The sequence below is a fragment of the Salvelinus sp. IW2-2015 genome, unplaced genomic scaffold (genome assembly GCF_002910315.2).
Source record: "Salvelinus sp. IW2-2015 unplaced genomic scaffold, ASM291031v2 Un_scaffold2281, whole genome shotgun sequence".
Taxonomy (NCBI): domain Eukaryota; kingdom Metazoa; phylum Chordata; class Actinopteri; order Salmoniformes; family Salmonidae; genus Salvelinus; species Salvelinus sp. IW2-2015.
The window spans coordinates 21,859-37,838 of NW_019943608.1; the positions used below are offsets into that span (position 1 = coordinate 21,859).

The 15,980-nt window shown below is 44.3% G+C and overlaps 1 protein-coding gene across 1 annotated transcript; it reads right to left on the bottom strand.

Annotated features, from left to right (window-relative positions):
* Positions 1-6,236: 6,236 nt before the first annotated feature.
* On the bottom strand, positions 6,237-7,997 carry LOC112073518 (cAMP-regulated phosphoprotein 19). The gene is made up of 3 exons (XM_024140796.2): positions 7,721-7,997; positions 7,009-7,131; positions 6,237-6,750 (listed from the first exon to the last, which is right to left on the bottom strand). The coding sequence occupies exons 1-3, from the start codon at positions 7,781-7,783 to the stop codon at positions 6,574-6,576; spliced, it is 363 nt and encodes a 120-aa protein (XP_023996564.1). The 5' UTR covers positions 7,784-7,997; the 3' UTR covers positions 6,237-6,573.
* Positions 7,998-15,980: the final 7,983 nt, after the last annotated feature.

A 15,980-nucleotide genomic window follows, 5' to 3' on the forward strand; every position in this document is an offset into this window, starting at 1 on the left:
GAGAGGTCCGGCGGTGGATCCGATATGGATAAAGGCCAGTCTCTCTCCAGAATGGCTCAGCAGGGCAGGGGTGTGTGGCTGGAGATATAGGCCAGTCTCTCTCAGAATGGCTGCAGCAGGGCAGAGGTGTGTGGTGAAGATATAGGAGTCTCTCTTCCAGAATATCTCAGCAGAAGCAGGGGTGGGTGTGGGGAAGGATATAAGGCAGTCCTCTCCAGAATGGCTTCAAGGGCCCAAGGGGCAGGGGGGTGGGTGGAGAAGGCCAGTCCAGAAGGTGCGGCGAGTGTTGTGAGAATCTGCATTCTCTCAGATATCAAGCGGGGTGTGTGGGAAGATAGAGTTTTCAAGCAGCGCTAGGTGTAGCATATACGTCTCTCTCCAGAAATGTCAGCAGGGCGGGTGTGGGAGTTGGCCAGCTCCAGAGGCAGAGGGCGTGGTGTGTGGGAAATATAGGCCAGTCTCTCTCCAGAATGGCTCAGCAGGGCAGGGGTGTGTGGTGGAAGATATAGGGCCAGTCTCTATCCAGAATGGCTCAGCAGGCCCGGGTGTGGAGATATACGGCCAGTCTCTATCCAGAATGGCTCAGCAGGCCAGGGGTGTGTGGTGGAAGATATAGGCCAGTCTCTTCCAGAATGGCTCACACCAGGGTGTCTGTGGGGAATCTAGGCCAGTCCTCTCCAGAATGGCTCAGCAGGCCAGGGGCGTGTGGTGAGATAATAGGCCAGTCTCTCTCCAGAATGGCTCAGCAGGGCAGGGGTGTGTGGTGAAGATATAGGCCAGTCTCTATCCAAAATGGCTCGAGGGCCAGGGGTGTGTGGTGGAGAATTAGGTCAGTCTCAGATGTCTCCCCCCAGTTCTTCTTCATTGTTTTCATTGTGTGAATTGTTTTCCCTTTTATTTTTTTATTTTGATCAATTCACCATATGTCGCCACTCGCCTGTAGTAAACGTACGTTTAATCTCCCGTCATTTGTTTACATTAATTTCTGTTAATGCATGCATTAATTACGTAATTTACCGTTCTCATTCTCAGAGTGGAAACGTTGTTTGCAGAGGTTCACGGCCCGCTACACTGTGTGAGAAACAAGTTTTGGTTTATCATGAACATAATTTTTTTACATTGTCTTTGTTTGGAGTGTACTTGTGTGAGCAATGACACGTGTCTGGTTTCTCTGTCCTGATAAGTTGAGGGAGGTGTGTCTGGTTTCTCTGTCCTGAAATGTTTGAGGGCAGTGTCGTTCTGGTTTCTCTGTCCTGATAAATGTTGAGGAACATTGTGTTTGGTTTCTCTGTCCTGATAATGTTGAGGGAACATGTGTCTGGTTTCTCTGTCCTGATAATGTTGAGGGACGTGTGTCTTGGTTTCTCTGTCCTGATAATGTGAGGGAATGTGTCTGGTTTCTCTGTCCTGATAAATGTTGAGGGAACATGTGTTTGGTTTCTCTGTCCTGAAATGCTTGAGGGAGCGTGTGTCTGGTTTCTTGTCTGTAATGTTGAGGAACATGTGTTTTTTCTCTGTCCTGATAATGTTGAGGGAGCATGTGTCTGGTTTCTCTGTCCTGATAATGTTGACGGGAGCGTGTGTCTGTGTTTCTCTGTCCTGCATAATGTTGAGGGAACATGTGTCTGGTTTCTCTGTCCTGATAATGTTGGGGAACATGTGTCTGGTATTCTCTATCCTGATAATGTTGGGGGAACGCACGGACCCGACACATATAGATAGATGTACCTGGTCTGCTGCTCAGAAATGTAAGACATAGCTTTTTTGAACATCCATTGTGAATGATAATATATTAAAACTATTTGAAAAAAATCTTTACAAACAATCTGCAACCTCGATAATCACCAACCTCGGTGTCGCCAATTGGTGACAGCTGACTCATACCAGACCCAGAAACCTGGATAGACGGGTCAGCGGAAGAGGACTTGAAGAGCTAGATGAGAGACATTGTACCACTCTGGTTGTAGAAGGAGGGTGCCTGCCAGTAGGTCCAGAAACCCCTATCCTCGATGAATAGGGTGCGTTGTTCTCCACCTGGTCTTTACTATGCCATGCAGAGAAGCTAGAATCGGAGCAGAAGAGGTTTTGCTGTTGTAGCCGATGCGACAGCTGTCCCCGTAGCCTGTCCTCTTGAGGTCCTTGTAGGTGACTCCTATGCAGGCCCCCTTTTCCGCTCCACCTCCCAGTAGTAGGCACCTCCGGACAAGGGATTCTTGCAGAGGACCTGGGGCAGGCATCGAACCTTGAGGTACTGTCGCTGTGGTGGTGGGCCTCCTCTTTGTTACCTCTAGACTGGTACAGCTGGCAGTAGGCTGTGGTGGTGGGGGCACCTCCTTGTTTGCCTCTAGACTGGTACAAGCTGGCAGTAGGCTGTGGTGGTGCTGGGCCACCTCCTTGTTACCTCTAGAACTGGTACAGCTGGCAGTAGGTCGTGGTGGTGCTGGGCTCCTCCTTTGTTACCTCTAGACTGGTACAGCTGGCAGTAGGCTGTGGTGGTGGTGGGCCACCTCCTTGTTACCTCTAGACTGGTACAGCTGGCAGTAGGTCGTGGTGGTGCTGGGCCTCCTCCTTGTTACCTCTAGACTTGTTACAGCTGCGAGTAGGTGTGGGTGCGGGCCTCCTCCTTGTTTACCTCTAGACTGGTTACAGCTGGCAGTAGTTGTGGTGGTGCTGGGCCACCTCCTTGTTACCTCTAGACTGGTACAGCTGGCAGTAGGCTGTGGTGGTGGTGGGTCACCTCCTTGTTGCCTCTAGACTGGTACAGCTGCAGTAGGCTGTGGTGGTGGTGGCCACCTCCTTGTTACCTCTAGACTGGTACAGCTGGCAGTAGGTTGTGGTGGTGCTGGGCCTCCTCCTTGTTACCTCTAGACTGGTACAGCTGGCAGTAGGGTTGTGGTGCTGGGCCTCCTCCTTGTTACCTCTAGACTGGTACAAGCTGGCACTAGGCTGTGTGTGGTGCTGGCCACCTCCTTGTTACCTCTAGACTGTACAGCTGGCAGTAGGCTGTGGTGGTGGTGGGCCACCTCCTTGTTACCTCTAGACTGGTACAGCTGGCAGTAGGTTGTGTGGTGCTGGGCCTCCTCCTTGTTACCTCTAGACTGGTTACAGCTTGGCAGGTAGTTGTGGTGGCTGGGCCTCCTCCTTGTTACCTCTAGACTGGTACAGCTGGCAGTAAGCTGTGGTGGTGCTGGGTCACCTCCTTGTTGCCTCTAGACGGGTACAGATGGCAGTAGGCTGTGTTGGGGTCCAGGGTGAGAACGCAGGCATCCGAGAGAGGAGAGTGAAAGTTAGGGTGAGGTTTTGGGCTTGATCATTTAACCCTTTATACCCATACAATACTACAAATTAGTAGGTATTACAACGGCTATGTATGGACTGTAAAGGATTAGTTTAAAACCAATATTAGTGTTTATCCATTTATACAATATAACCAAGTCACACTGATTTTAATACCCTATCACCAAGAGCCCTATTGGAATCAGCCTCATATCAATCAATCTTAAATGATCGTATCCCAGGTTACATGAAAAACCACATTGATATGGTCTATAACCAACACAGTTACAATAGCAGAGCTAGTGTTCACGTCTTGTAAAATCCCAAGAGTAAACAGTCCTGCGAGGAGCACGTTTTTTCTGTATAGGCATTTGTCTATGGAACAGCCTCCCCTTGGAGAATAAGCAAAGAAAAAAAGTAGAATTTTTAGAGTTTTTAATTTGGACAAGGTTGTCTAAGTCAGAGAAACCACTACACTGTCCCCTACTGCTGGTCCGGTGTATTTACTTGAATGTGTAATTAATAGATTGTTTTAATGTGAAATTAATATGGTTGATTTTTAAGGTTAGGGAGAAGAGCAGTAAATATTACCACTTTTTAGGTTGTCAATATAAATGAATGTATTTATGGTTATTTTGTCATTTTTTCTTGCCTTTTAATCATTATATGTGTTATTGTTTTTACCATTGAGGACCACTTTGGCAACAAGCTGTTTAATACTTTCAAGTGATATCCTCTTGGTCCACATTGTACATTTTGTTGTATATGTCTGTTTCCCGAAATGAATTCACTTCAATCTGTAAGCATAAAAACAACCAGATTTATTAAATTATTTTATTAAAAACAAGGTCCAGATTTGTTAAATTACAAATGTGTCAAGTAAGTAAAAATAAATAACCACTTTTAGGTTATGAATATTCCAATAGTCATTTAAAATTAGAAATTGAAAAATGTGCTGTTTGTTTCAACAGTTCACGGTTCTGTTTTGAAAAAAAATAAGCCAAACATGTGGGATACTGGATTAATCAATATGAAATATTAAAAGAATACATCAATTGTGTTTCGTTCCCCAGTTTCTGTCTTGTGATTTTGTTTGTATGTGTGTGTTTCAGGATGGCTTCCTGAAATTCCCCCAAGCAGCTGATTGGTCGGCCCCATTGCGAATTGGAGCTGACCCCGCCCCCTTCGTCAGGATACAGCTGTATCCCATTAGTCTCCTTCTCCAGCTATAAAAGCCAGTGTCCTGTTGCTCAGCTAGAACTGAGGGTTATATCCTATGTTGGTTGAAGCTGAGAGATGATGAGTGTGGTCTGTCTTGGTTGTGGCTGAGAGACAGGTTTTGTTAAGTATTTTTTGTAGTTGCTGCTTTGAGGTATGTGTGTGCCAATAGAACTGTGTTTTTGATTCTTGAAATTGTATAATTACTTTTGGATTATTCTGTTTAATTTGTTCCCAGTGGGGGAAGGGGAAGGCACCTAGGGAGTGCTTAGGCAAGAGGCCCGCGGGCATACATAACCCGTATTATTCACTGTCTATGCACACTAGGTAAGACCTGGGCGGACCACCCCCTGTATTTTGGTTAGCGCACCAGGTGGTGGGTAGGCAGGTAAGGTAGGAGAGGGGACTTTGACATTTACTTTGGTTCCGTTCAGCCCCTTTTCCCCAAATTTACCATCTGAAGGAATAAATTCCCAGTAAATGGTAAATTCTCTGCCTCTTGTCATCCTTACTCGCACCTACAGTCCCATACCCCTCTCGCTCCACGGGGAGTTGAGTTGTAGCAGGGTGTTGCGTTCCCTCTTCCTGGAGGCGTGCGTAACAGATGATCTCATAGAGCCAACCTGGTTCCAGATCAGTGTGTTCTTGCCAGCTCCACTGCGGTCATTTGGCATGACATTTCCATAAGGAGTTGGCGAGAGAGCAAACAGACAGTCACCCAGACTAATAGATGGATTTTGAAGGTAAATGGGCCTGTTTTATTCTCCTCCACGTTCATTGTGTTCTTTGCCAGTGTTGGTCAACTTATACAGACACTGCAGCTGTAGTATTACAGCTACTGTGAAGTCAGAAAACAAGTAAAACGTCAGCCAAGAGAACAAAGTTAAGTCAAAAACAAAGCTATTGTGCAAAACTATTTTATTTACAAATGGCACAACGTGACTGCACACAGTCAATGCACATGCACACCCTTCACACCGACACTTCATTTAAAGCGAGTTGCTCGACTACTAAATTACCTGAGTCTCAGATATAGAGGCAGGCAGGCATTCCTAGGCTAGATTCACAGAGGCTGAGTCATCAAAAATGGCATCCTATCCCCTATATATACACAGTGCACTACTTTTGACCAGAGCCTCACAGGTAGTGCACTATATAGGGATCCATTTCAGACAAGCAGAGATTCTCTCACTGGAGTGAGTGAGCAAATATTGCCCAAGAGAAAACAGCGGCTCAAACTGTTAAAGGCCATTCAAGAGGTTTAGATGAGATTCATAATATACAGATGACAGCTACTGTACGATACAGGCTATTTTCAATCAATGCATCAAAAAACAAACATAGCTTTTGGACAGTGGAAGAGGGCATTAGACGGACGGTACCAGATCATTTTGTGTTGTCTAGACGATGACTAAGGTCAAGAAGTTGTCCAGACAGCAGAAATAGATCTGGAACCAGAACAGGAGAGGATTCTAGGACTGATCAAGAATTCTCATCGGTTGGTTCTAGAATATTACCTCATAATTTAAACGTCAATGGAAGCTATAGAAGGTAAAACATGTCTAAGATATTGACCTGGCCTCTCCCATACATGGTGATCGGCTATGTACAGTTTACATCAGTCACTACAGTAGATACAGGACACTTTGCAAACATGTGTCCCTTTAAACCAATCATTTCCATCACTATCCAAAGACAGTCATCCTCTGGCAGCAATATTTCTCAGGAGTCTTTCTGCTTGATTCTCAAAAATATTATTTTTCAGAATTCATATAGAGAAGGTGGTGACGGTAATGGGGAAAAAAAGGCGGGCAGAAGACAGTTGTCTAGGAAAGAAGAGAGATGGAGGGAGGGAGAAAGAGAGAGAGGCCCTAACCATTCAATGTTTGCAAATCTGTAAGGTGTAGGTACTGTGGTGGAAGCGACAGCAAGATATATCAAACAATGAAGGGTTAGGGCCAAGAGGTAAAGGAAGTAGGGATTGAATTGGGACTGGCTTGAGAGAGAGAGGAGAGAGAGAGAGAACGATGGAATGGTAACACCAGAACAGGTCAAATTTCCAAAGCTTCCCTAGTTCCATCAGCCAGCCAGTTTGCTGGCCACGATGGAGGGCTTCCTCTGGGGGATGTCCTGGGGTGTGGGGATGTGGTCCCCGGTAATCTCTGCCTTCTCAGCCGGTGTCACTGCAGGGAGCTGCTGCTTGTTCTTCACCTTAGCCTTGGCCATGTTGTAGTCCCCAGAGTCAAAGAACTTTTGCTGCACAGAGAAAAAATTAATATATAAATAAATCACAGATCAGATATGTTACAGCCTTTACCAAGATGTTTGTCTTGTCCAAGAAAATGAAAACCAATGCTTATATAAAGCATGACAATTATTCCATAACAAAAAATGCATTGCTGTGAAAGTGAACGTAAAGTGTAAATAACCTAGTTTGCATGTTCAGCCTAACTAGAAGCATCTGCAGCTACCAAAGTGTTGTGTTTGTAGGGCACAACCATAGGGCCATATTACCCCTTTCTGAAGCCGTTTCCGGAGCAGGTCAGAGCCCCCAGGCTTGGCACCAAGATGAGGGAACCTGGCCTTCAGTTTCACCTCCTCTGCCTTTTCCGGGCTGAGGACTGTGTCGCCCATCTCCTGTGTTGACAGAACAACACACAATACAGAGTTTAAAAACAAATTAATGGGGTTGGGGTGACATGTTATGATGTAATGCCATGTTACCATCATCACAGTTCAGACAGCAACAAAATTGTTTTGTTTTTTTCAAACTCGAGGTTGACAAGTCGATTAGCTAAGCTACTGGTTATGATTCTATCAGATCAATGATGGACTTTGATTTGATTCTCCAATGAGTGGGGTTAGGTTACTAGCTGACAACATAGCCTTCTGCTTATCTGCAATGTGGCCCCAAAAAACGTAGCTTTGAGGCATACATGAACGCAGGCAGACACAATTGTGGAAAACATCTAGCTCAGCTAGATAGCTAGCTACCGGTAAATTGATAAAGCTATCCCTGTGTTGCTAACTAGCTAACCACTCATCGTGTAGGTAAAATAATGGTTATGTGCACAGTTCAATGCACATTGATGATACATTTGAAATAAGTTACTAACGTTAACTAACTAAACTGCTGCTTTGATAGCCAGATTTGACATAACCGTCATGGCTACTAGCAATGTATCATTAACCTAGCTTGTTAGCATCAAAATAATCAAACTCTAACCTGCTGTTCCTCATGGGATGCCTCCCCGATGGCAGGCCTTGTTCCTTCAATCTCCTCGGACATGGCGAACTATGTAAATATCCAGTTTCCTACAAAAACTGACGTTTACACCAACAACACTACAGACACACAGCTACTAGCCAGACCGCCTACACAAAAAAAGGCCGTGTGTTTGGACGCTCCCTCCCTTTCTCTCGTGGTGCAGCAGATTGTATGTCGACAGTTTTCTCCCTCGCTCTCTCTCTCTCTCTCTCTCTCTCCCCCTCATTCTTCTTCTTTAGGGTTTTATTGGCGGACTACATCCCAAAAGGTGTATTTTTACCGCCACCTATTGGGTGGGGTAAGAACTGAGATGCATACTTTTTGGGGCCGTTAGAATACGGAACCAATAAGGGGCCTCCCAAGTGGCGCAGCGGTCTAAGGTACTGCATCACAGTGCTTGAGGTATCACTACAGACCCAGGTTCGATCACAGCCAGATGTCACCGGGAGACCCATGAGGCAGAGCACAATTGGCCCATCATCAGAGAGGTTTTTAACAATTTTTATTTAACCTTTATTTGACCAGGTAGGCTAGTTGAGAACAAGTTCTCATTTACAACTGCGACCTGGCCAAGATAAAGCATAGCAGTGTGAACAGACAACAACACAGAGTTACACATGGAGTAAACAATAAACAAGTCAATAACACAGTAGGAAAAAAAACAAAATTAGTCTATATACATTGTGTGCAAAAGGCATGAGGTAGGCAAAAAATAGGCCATAGGAGCAAATAATTACAATTTAGCAGATTAACACTGGAGTGATAAATCATCAGATGATCATGTGCAAGTAGAGATACTGGTGTGCAAAAGAGCAGAAAAGTAAATACATAAAAACAGTAAGGGGATGAGGTAGGTAAATTGGGTGGGCTGTTTACAGATGGACTATGTACAGCTGCAGCGATCGGATAGCTGCTCAGATAGCAGATGTTTAAAGTTGGTGAGGGAAATAAAAGTCTCCAACTTCAGAGATTTTTGCAATTCGTTCCAGTCGCAGGCAGCAGAGAACTGGAAGGAAAGGCGGCCAAATGAGGTGTTGGCTTTTGGGATGATCAGTGAGATATACTTGCTGGAGCGCGTGCTACGGGTGGGTGTTGTTATCGTGACCAGTGAACTGAGATAAGGCGGAGCTTTACTAGCATGGACTTATAGATGACCTGGAGCCAGTGGGTCTGGCGACGAATATGTAGCGAGGGCCAGCCGACTAGRGCATACAGGTCGCAGTGGTGGGTTGTATAAGGTGTTTTAGTAACAAAACGGATGGCACTATGATAAACTGCATCTAGTTTGCTGAGTAGAGTATTGGAAGCTATTTTGTAGATGACATCGCCGAAGTCGAGGATCGGTAGGATAGTCAGTTTTACTAGGGTGACTTTGGCGGCGTGAGTGAAGGAGGCTTTGTTGCGAAATAGAAAGCTGATTCTTGATTTGATTTTGGATTGGAGATGTTTAATATGAGTCTGGAAGGAGAGTTTACAGTCTAGCCAGACACCTAGGTATTTATAGATGTCCACATATTCTAGGTCGGAACCGTCCAGGGAGGTGATGCTAGTCGGGCGGGCGGGTGCAGGCAGCGAACGGTTGAAAAGCATGCATTTGGTTTTACTAGCGTTTAAGAGCAGTTGGAGGCCACGGAAGGAGTGTTGTATGGCATTGAAGCTCGTTTGGAGGTTAGATAGCACAGTGTCCAAGGAAGGGCCAGAAGTATACAGAAAGGTGTCGTCTGCGTAGAGGTGGATCAGGGAATCGCCCGCAGCAAGAGCAACATCAATTGATTTATTACAGAGAAAAGAGTCGGCCCGAGAATTGAACCCTGTGGTACCCCCATAGAGACTGCCAGAGGACCGGACAACATGCCCTCCGATTTGACACACTGAACTCTGTCTGCAAAGTAGTTGTGAACCAGGCAAGCAGTCATCAAAAAAACGAGGCTACTGAGTCTGCCGATAAGAATATGGTGATTGACAGAGTCGAAAGCCTTGGCCAGGTCGATGAAGACGGCTGCACAGTACTGTCTTTTATCGGTGGCGGTTATGATATCGTAGTACCTTGAGCGTGGATTGTACAGCGGAGAAGGTACGGTGGGATTGGGAGATGGTCAGTGATTGATCTGTTTTTTTAACTTGGCTTTCGAAGACCTTAGATAGGCAGGGCAGGATGGATATAGGTCTGTAACAGTTTGGGTCCAGGGTGTCTCCCCCTTTGAAGAGAGCTTTCCAATCCTTGGGGATCTCAGACGAATTGAAAGACAGGTTGAACAGGCTGGTAATAGGGGTTGCGACAATGCGGCGGAGGGGGGGGGGGGGGGGGGGGGGGGAGCTGTTGGCCGAGTTGGAGTAGCCAGGTGGAAGGCATGGCCAGCCGTTGAGAAATGCTTGTTGAAGTTTTTCGATTATCATGGATTTATCGGTGGTGACCGTGTTACCTAGCCTCAGTGCAGTGGGCAGCTGGGAGGAGGTGCTCTTGTTCTCCATGGAATTTACAGTGTCCCAGAACTTTTTGGAGTTAGAGCTACAGGATGCAAATTTCTGCTTGAAAAAGCTAGCCTTTGCTTTCCTGACTGACTGCGTGTATTGGTTCCTGACTTCCCTGAACAGTTGCATATCGCGGGGACTATTCGATGCTATTGCAGTCCGCCACAGGATGTTTTTGTGCTGGTCGAGGGCAGTCAGGTCTGGAGTGAACCAAGGGCTATATCTGTTCTTAGTTCTGCGTTTTTTGAACGGGGCATGCTTATCTAAGATGGTGAGGAAGTTAATTTTAAAGAATGACCAGGCATCCTCAACTGACGGGATGAGGTCAATATCTTTCCAGGATACCCGGGCCAGGTCAATTAGAAAGGCCTGCTCGCAGAAGTGTTTTAGGGAGCGTTTGACAGTGATGAGGGGTGGTCGTTTGACCGCGGACCCGTAGCGGATACAGGCAATGAGGCAGTGATCGCTGAGATCTTGATTGAAGACAGCAGAGGTGTATTTGGAGGGCAAGTTGGTCAGGATAATGTCTATGAGGGTGCCCATGTTTACGGATTTAGGGTTGTACCTGGTGGGTTCCTTGATGATTTGTGTGAGATTGAGGGCATCTAGCTTAGATTGTAGGACTGCCGGGGTGTTAAGCATATCCCAGTTTCGGTCACCTAACAGAACAAACTCTGAAGCTAGATGGGGGGCGATCAATTCACAAATGGTGTCCAGGGCACAGCTGGGAGCTGAGGGGGGTCGGTAAGCAGGCGGCAACAGTGAGAGACTTATTTCTCGAGAGTTTAATTTTAAAAATGAGAAGTTCGAACTGTTTGGGAATGGACCTGGAAAGTATGACAGAACTTTGCAGGCTATCTCTGCAGTACATTGCAACTCCTCCCCCTTTGGCAGTTCTATCTTGACGGAAAATGTTATAGTTGGGTATGGAAATCTATGGGTATCTGGGTATGGCTATCAAAACTGGTCGCAAAACTGGTCGCCTAGAGCGTTGGGGACAAAGAATAAAAGGAGCAGATTTCTGGGCGTGGTAGAATAGATTCAGGGCATAATGTGCAGACAGGGGTATGGTGGGGTGCGGGTACAGCGGAGGTAAGCCCGAGGCCTGTTGTCGTGCCATTCATCCGCCGCCATCACCTCATCTTTCAGCATAATGCACCGCCCCATATCACAAGGATCTGTACACAATTCCTGGAAGGTGAAAATGTCCCAGTTCTTCCATGGCCTGCATACTCACCAGACATGTCACCCATTGAGCATGTTTGGGATGCTCTGGATTGACGTGTACAATCGAGTGTTCCAGTTCCCACCAATATCTAGCAACTTCACACATCCATTTGAAGAGGAGTGGGACAACATTCCACAGGACACAATCAACAGCCTGATCAACTCTATGTGAAGGAGATGTGTCTCACTGCATGAGACAAATGGTGGTCACACCAGATACTGACTGGTTTTCTGATCCACGCCCCTACTTTTCTTCAAGGAATGTCCTTGCAACATCAGGCAAATGTTTTATTCAAACATTCTATAATCATCAGTACGACTAGAGAGTTTGAGTTATGAAAACATTTGCTGAGAAAGTTTAATTTTCACACAGAACCATTTTTGGTTTGCTGGACAGACTTAGATCCACACATACCAACCAATCCTGTATCTATTGACACTGTATAGTGTATTTTGGTGACATTGAGGTAAAACTATGTCCTCATTTCATCCATATCAACTGAGAATTTTTTTTTTTTAAAACACTATCACAGGAATACTTTTTCAGGAAACATTTTTATTCAAATGATGAGACCATCTTGAGAGGATAAAATAATGTGGTTTGTAACACAGAAACACTGTTTGCTTTAATACTTGGGAGAAAGAAATACATGATATGGTAAATATGCATTACAAAAGCAGGAAATTACAACAAAAACATACGTTAAATAGTAGCAATAAAAGGACACATTCAAATTGGTGTCCGACAGGCAGCAAGCTCCCCTAGCCACAAAACCTGTCACCGACGCAGGCTCTGAGAACACAGAGGGGGAAAATAGCCCAGTCTTTTCTTATATCCATCTAAGGCCGTGTCTAGACTTGACAGTTCACGCAGCTTTAGTATTCTGATCATGGAATTCCGAACGGGTCTAAACCAACATTTAAATGTGTCTACCACAGTGTGTCCGGATTCCCCTTTTTCCTGCGCTATATTCAAATGCCAGTCTGCATTCTACAAACGGTGGAATAGGCAGAATATGATAACAACACAACAACTGATGGCAATAGCTAACCTCTGTAGCTGGCCAGCGAGCAACACTAAAGGGATTGCAAAAGGGTTTGCATTACTCTAGCCAAAAAAAAAAGCTTTTCTAAATATTAGCTTGTTGGCTAGCATTTCCGAGGCCAGCAAACACGTTCCTCACACACTAACAATGTATGTTCTCCAACGTTATAATGAAAAAGGCGCCTCTCGATTTCAAAACAAGCTTTCTGGAGACTTATGGGAGGAGTGCTGATGACGTCGCCCACTGTATGCACTTTCGGTAGCCTGATTGTGTCCAGACTGAGGAGAAATCCGCACGCAACGCATCCCTGACCACCTTCTGAAGTGGTCAGCCAGAACTGAACACAATCAGACAACAAAGCGACTTTTGTGCGTCTAGACCCGTCTTTTCAATGCGACGTTCGTATTCTGATAGCAGAAGTCGCATGCAAGTGTCAAGTGTAGACACGACCTAAGAAAAATATGCTTTAACACGAAATAAAACTATCCTAAAATAAACAAAACATGTTTAAAAAGTCCCAAAAGTAAACTTTTAACATCTTTCAGGTGAAATCTCATGAACACGATCCAACTGACAACTGAACACTCTTTGACCTCTCAAGCCACTCAAAACAAAATGGAACTTGGCATCACAATGATTCGACTTTAAAAATGCCTTTTCTAGTTTATCAAAATCCTAGAAACTTATAACACATTATGCAAATACTGTTATGTAAAAAAAAAAAAAAAAAAAAAAAAAGTAAAANAAAAAAAAAAAAAAAAAAAAGTAAAACCAAATAACTCATTATTAAACAACATCTTCTTTGGTCAAGATTATTTGCTTTTCAAAGATATAAAACTTGATTATGTTGCTCTTCACACATAGGGGTTATTGATTTGATAGTCAGAATCTTGTGGTATTGTCAAACTGGGGTGTGTAATATAGTAGTAGCCTGCTCCCAGATCTGTKTGTACTGTATAGCCAACTCCTATGGTCATTGTCATGGGTGGCATGCTATACAGCACAAACAAATCCGATACCAGGCTAGAAATATAGTGGATACAAATATACATTTGTCCATCATACAACATTCATAAAAAACGGTATTCATGTGAATTGTGACCACAGGTGATATCAGCTTGATGAATGCATATTCAAAAAGCGAAATGCTTCACCATCCATCCACTATCACTGTCAATACACTTTGTTTGTACAATCTGGTGTGAGACAAACTCCTGTCAGTGTTGGGCTTAATTCCATTCCAATTCAGTAAATTCTGTAAGTTAACTGAAATGTCAAAATTCCCAAATTTCCGCATTGGAATTTCAGTTTACTCCCAGAACTGACTGAATTGAAATGGAACTAGCCCCAACCCTGGAATCTCCTGTGACATCATCCCAAGGATCTATCTGGAGGACCCATCAGTCCTCCCGTCTGATCCATCTGGAGGACCCATCAGTCCTCCCGTCTGATCCATCTGGAGGACCCACATTCCTTCATCTGAACTATCTCGGAGGACCCATCAGTCCTCCCATCTGATCCATCTGGAGGACCCATCAGTCCTCCCATCTGATCTATCTGGAGGACCCATCAGTCCTCCCGTCTGATCATCTGGAGACCCATCAGTCTCCCAGTCTGATCTATCTGGAGGACCCATCAGTCCTCCCATCTTATCTATTCTGGAGGACCCATCAGTCCTCCCATCTGATCTATCTGGAGGACCCATCAGTCCTCCCATCTATCTGAATCCCCCCATCTGAGGAAGTAGACAACTCTTTGGCATCTAATAGCACAGTGTCAACACTGTATTTAGCATCAATGATCTGCTGTACATAGAAGGCAAATGGAGAACACTCGTCTGAAAGACAGAGCACTAAAGCTTTCAACCAGATATAAAAACGTGTCTTGAAAATGTACAATAAGAATTGTATTCAACTCGATAATTCAACGAGAAATATACACACTTGATACGGCAGCAAAATGATTCAGAGGACACTTACAATACTGTACGGCTGTTATGTCACGTGTTCCTACTCTTTCTTTGGTTCTCTGTATCTACAATCATCTGCAAAGCCCTTTTCCACGTAATAAGGACATTTTAAAGCTTTTAAGGTCCGCTGCACTGGAAATGCCAGTTCAACGTTGAATTTTTAGTTACTTGATCTTACTCAAATAGAGACTGATGATATCTAATGCACTTAAATAGTAGAACTTTACCGAAAAGACTAATCTTTCAAAACTTAAAAGCTTTTCCAACCTTATAAAAAACAACTAATAATTCAAAAAGGAATTTTCACAAATCTTCAAACAAAATTCAGCCTAGTGGTTAGAGCGTTGGACTAGTAACCGAAAGGTTGCAAGATCGAATCCCAGAGCTGACAAGGTACAAAATCCGTTGTTCYGCCCCTGAACAAGGCAGTTAACCCACTGTTCCTAGGCCGTCATTGAAAATAAGAATTTGTTCTTAACTGACTTACCTAGTTAAATAAAGGTAAAATAAAATATTTTAAAAACTCCTGCAGGTAAGACGACATGGCTTTGAAATGTTTTTCAACCTCATTCCCTGAGTTAGGGAAAATAATACTGCACAATATACTCTTAAAATGAGGTAGTAGTATAATACAGTACTGCACAATATATTGTTAAAATGAGGTAGTACTGACAGTGTCAGAGTAACTGAGGTAGACAATCAGCAATGAGGGGGTCACCAACTAAACCCTCTGCTTCAATGGAAGAAAACAATCTACTTAATTATAGAAGTAAATGTATCATAAAGCAATATATTTTTTACATTCTTTTGAACATTCATTGTTGGGTGAGCTTTGGTTTAGGACAGACATTAAGGACTGGTTTCCCRGACAAAGATTAAGCTTAGTTTTGTAAAAAAAAAWTKGGGGAAAAAAACACTTCCAATGTCCAATCTTCACTGAATATGCTTTTCAGGATCCCATAACATCCCTTTCACCATTTCATGACAAAGCTTCATCTGTGTGGTGTTTCTTTCTTTGTTGTGCTAACAGGGGGGGGGGGGTTCTCTTCTACACTGTTCAACCAATCCTGTAAATGTGGAGGAGGAGTTAAGATGGAATGTTCGACTTGTTAACGTCGAAAAGCGGAAGCCTTCTCTTTCCAGTTCCCCTGAGAACCGGATGCATCCGGTTTCTACCGACCCCGCTTAGGTTGGTGTCTAAGAAATAATCCCTAAAACACAAAGACAAAAACCAGACAGACTGAAAATAAGAATGAAACAGGAAAACAACAACATTCATTACAAATATCTAACGAACGATCTAGCGAACACCCATTTCCTCCTTAAATCTTCAACTTCCTGATCCCTCTACTTCCTGATCCCTCTACTTCCTGATCCCTCTACGTAACAGTATGTTCCTTGCCCAAGGACTTATTTCAGGAGGCAAAGAAGCGAGAAAGGCGGGCTGCTTCAACTGAAAATAAGCCACATTCAGGTTGGGTAACCTATCACCAGGACGGGCCTG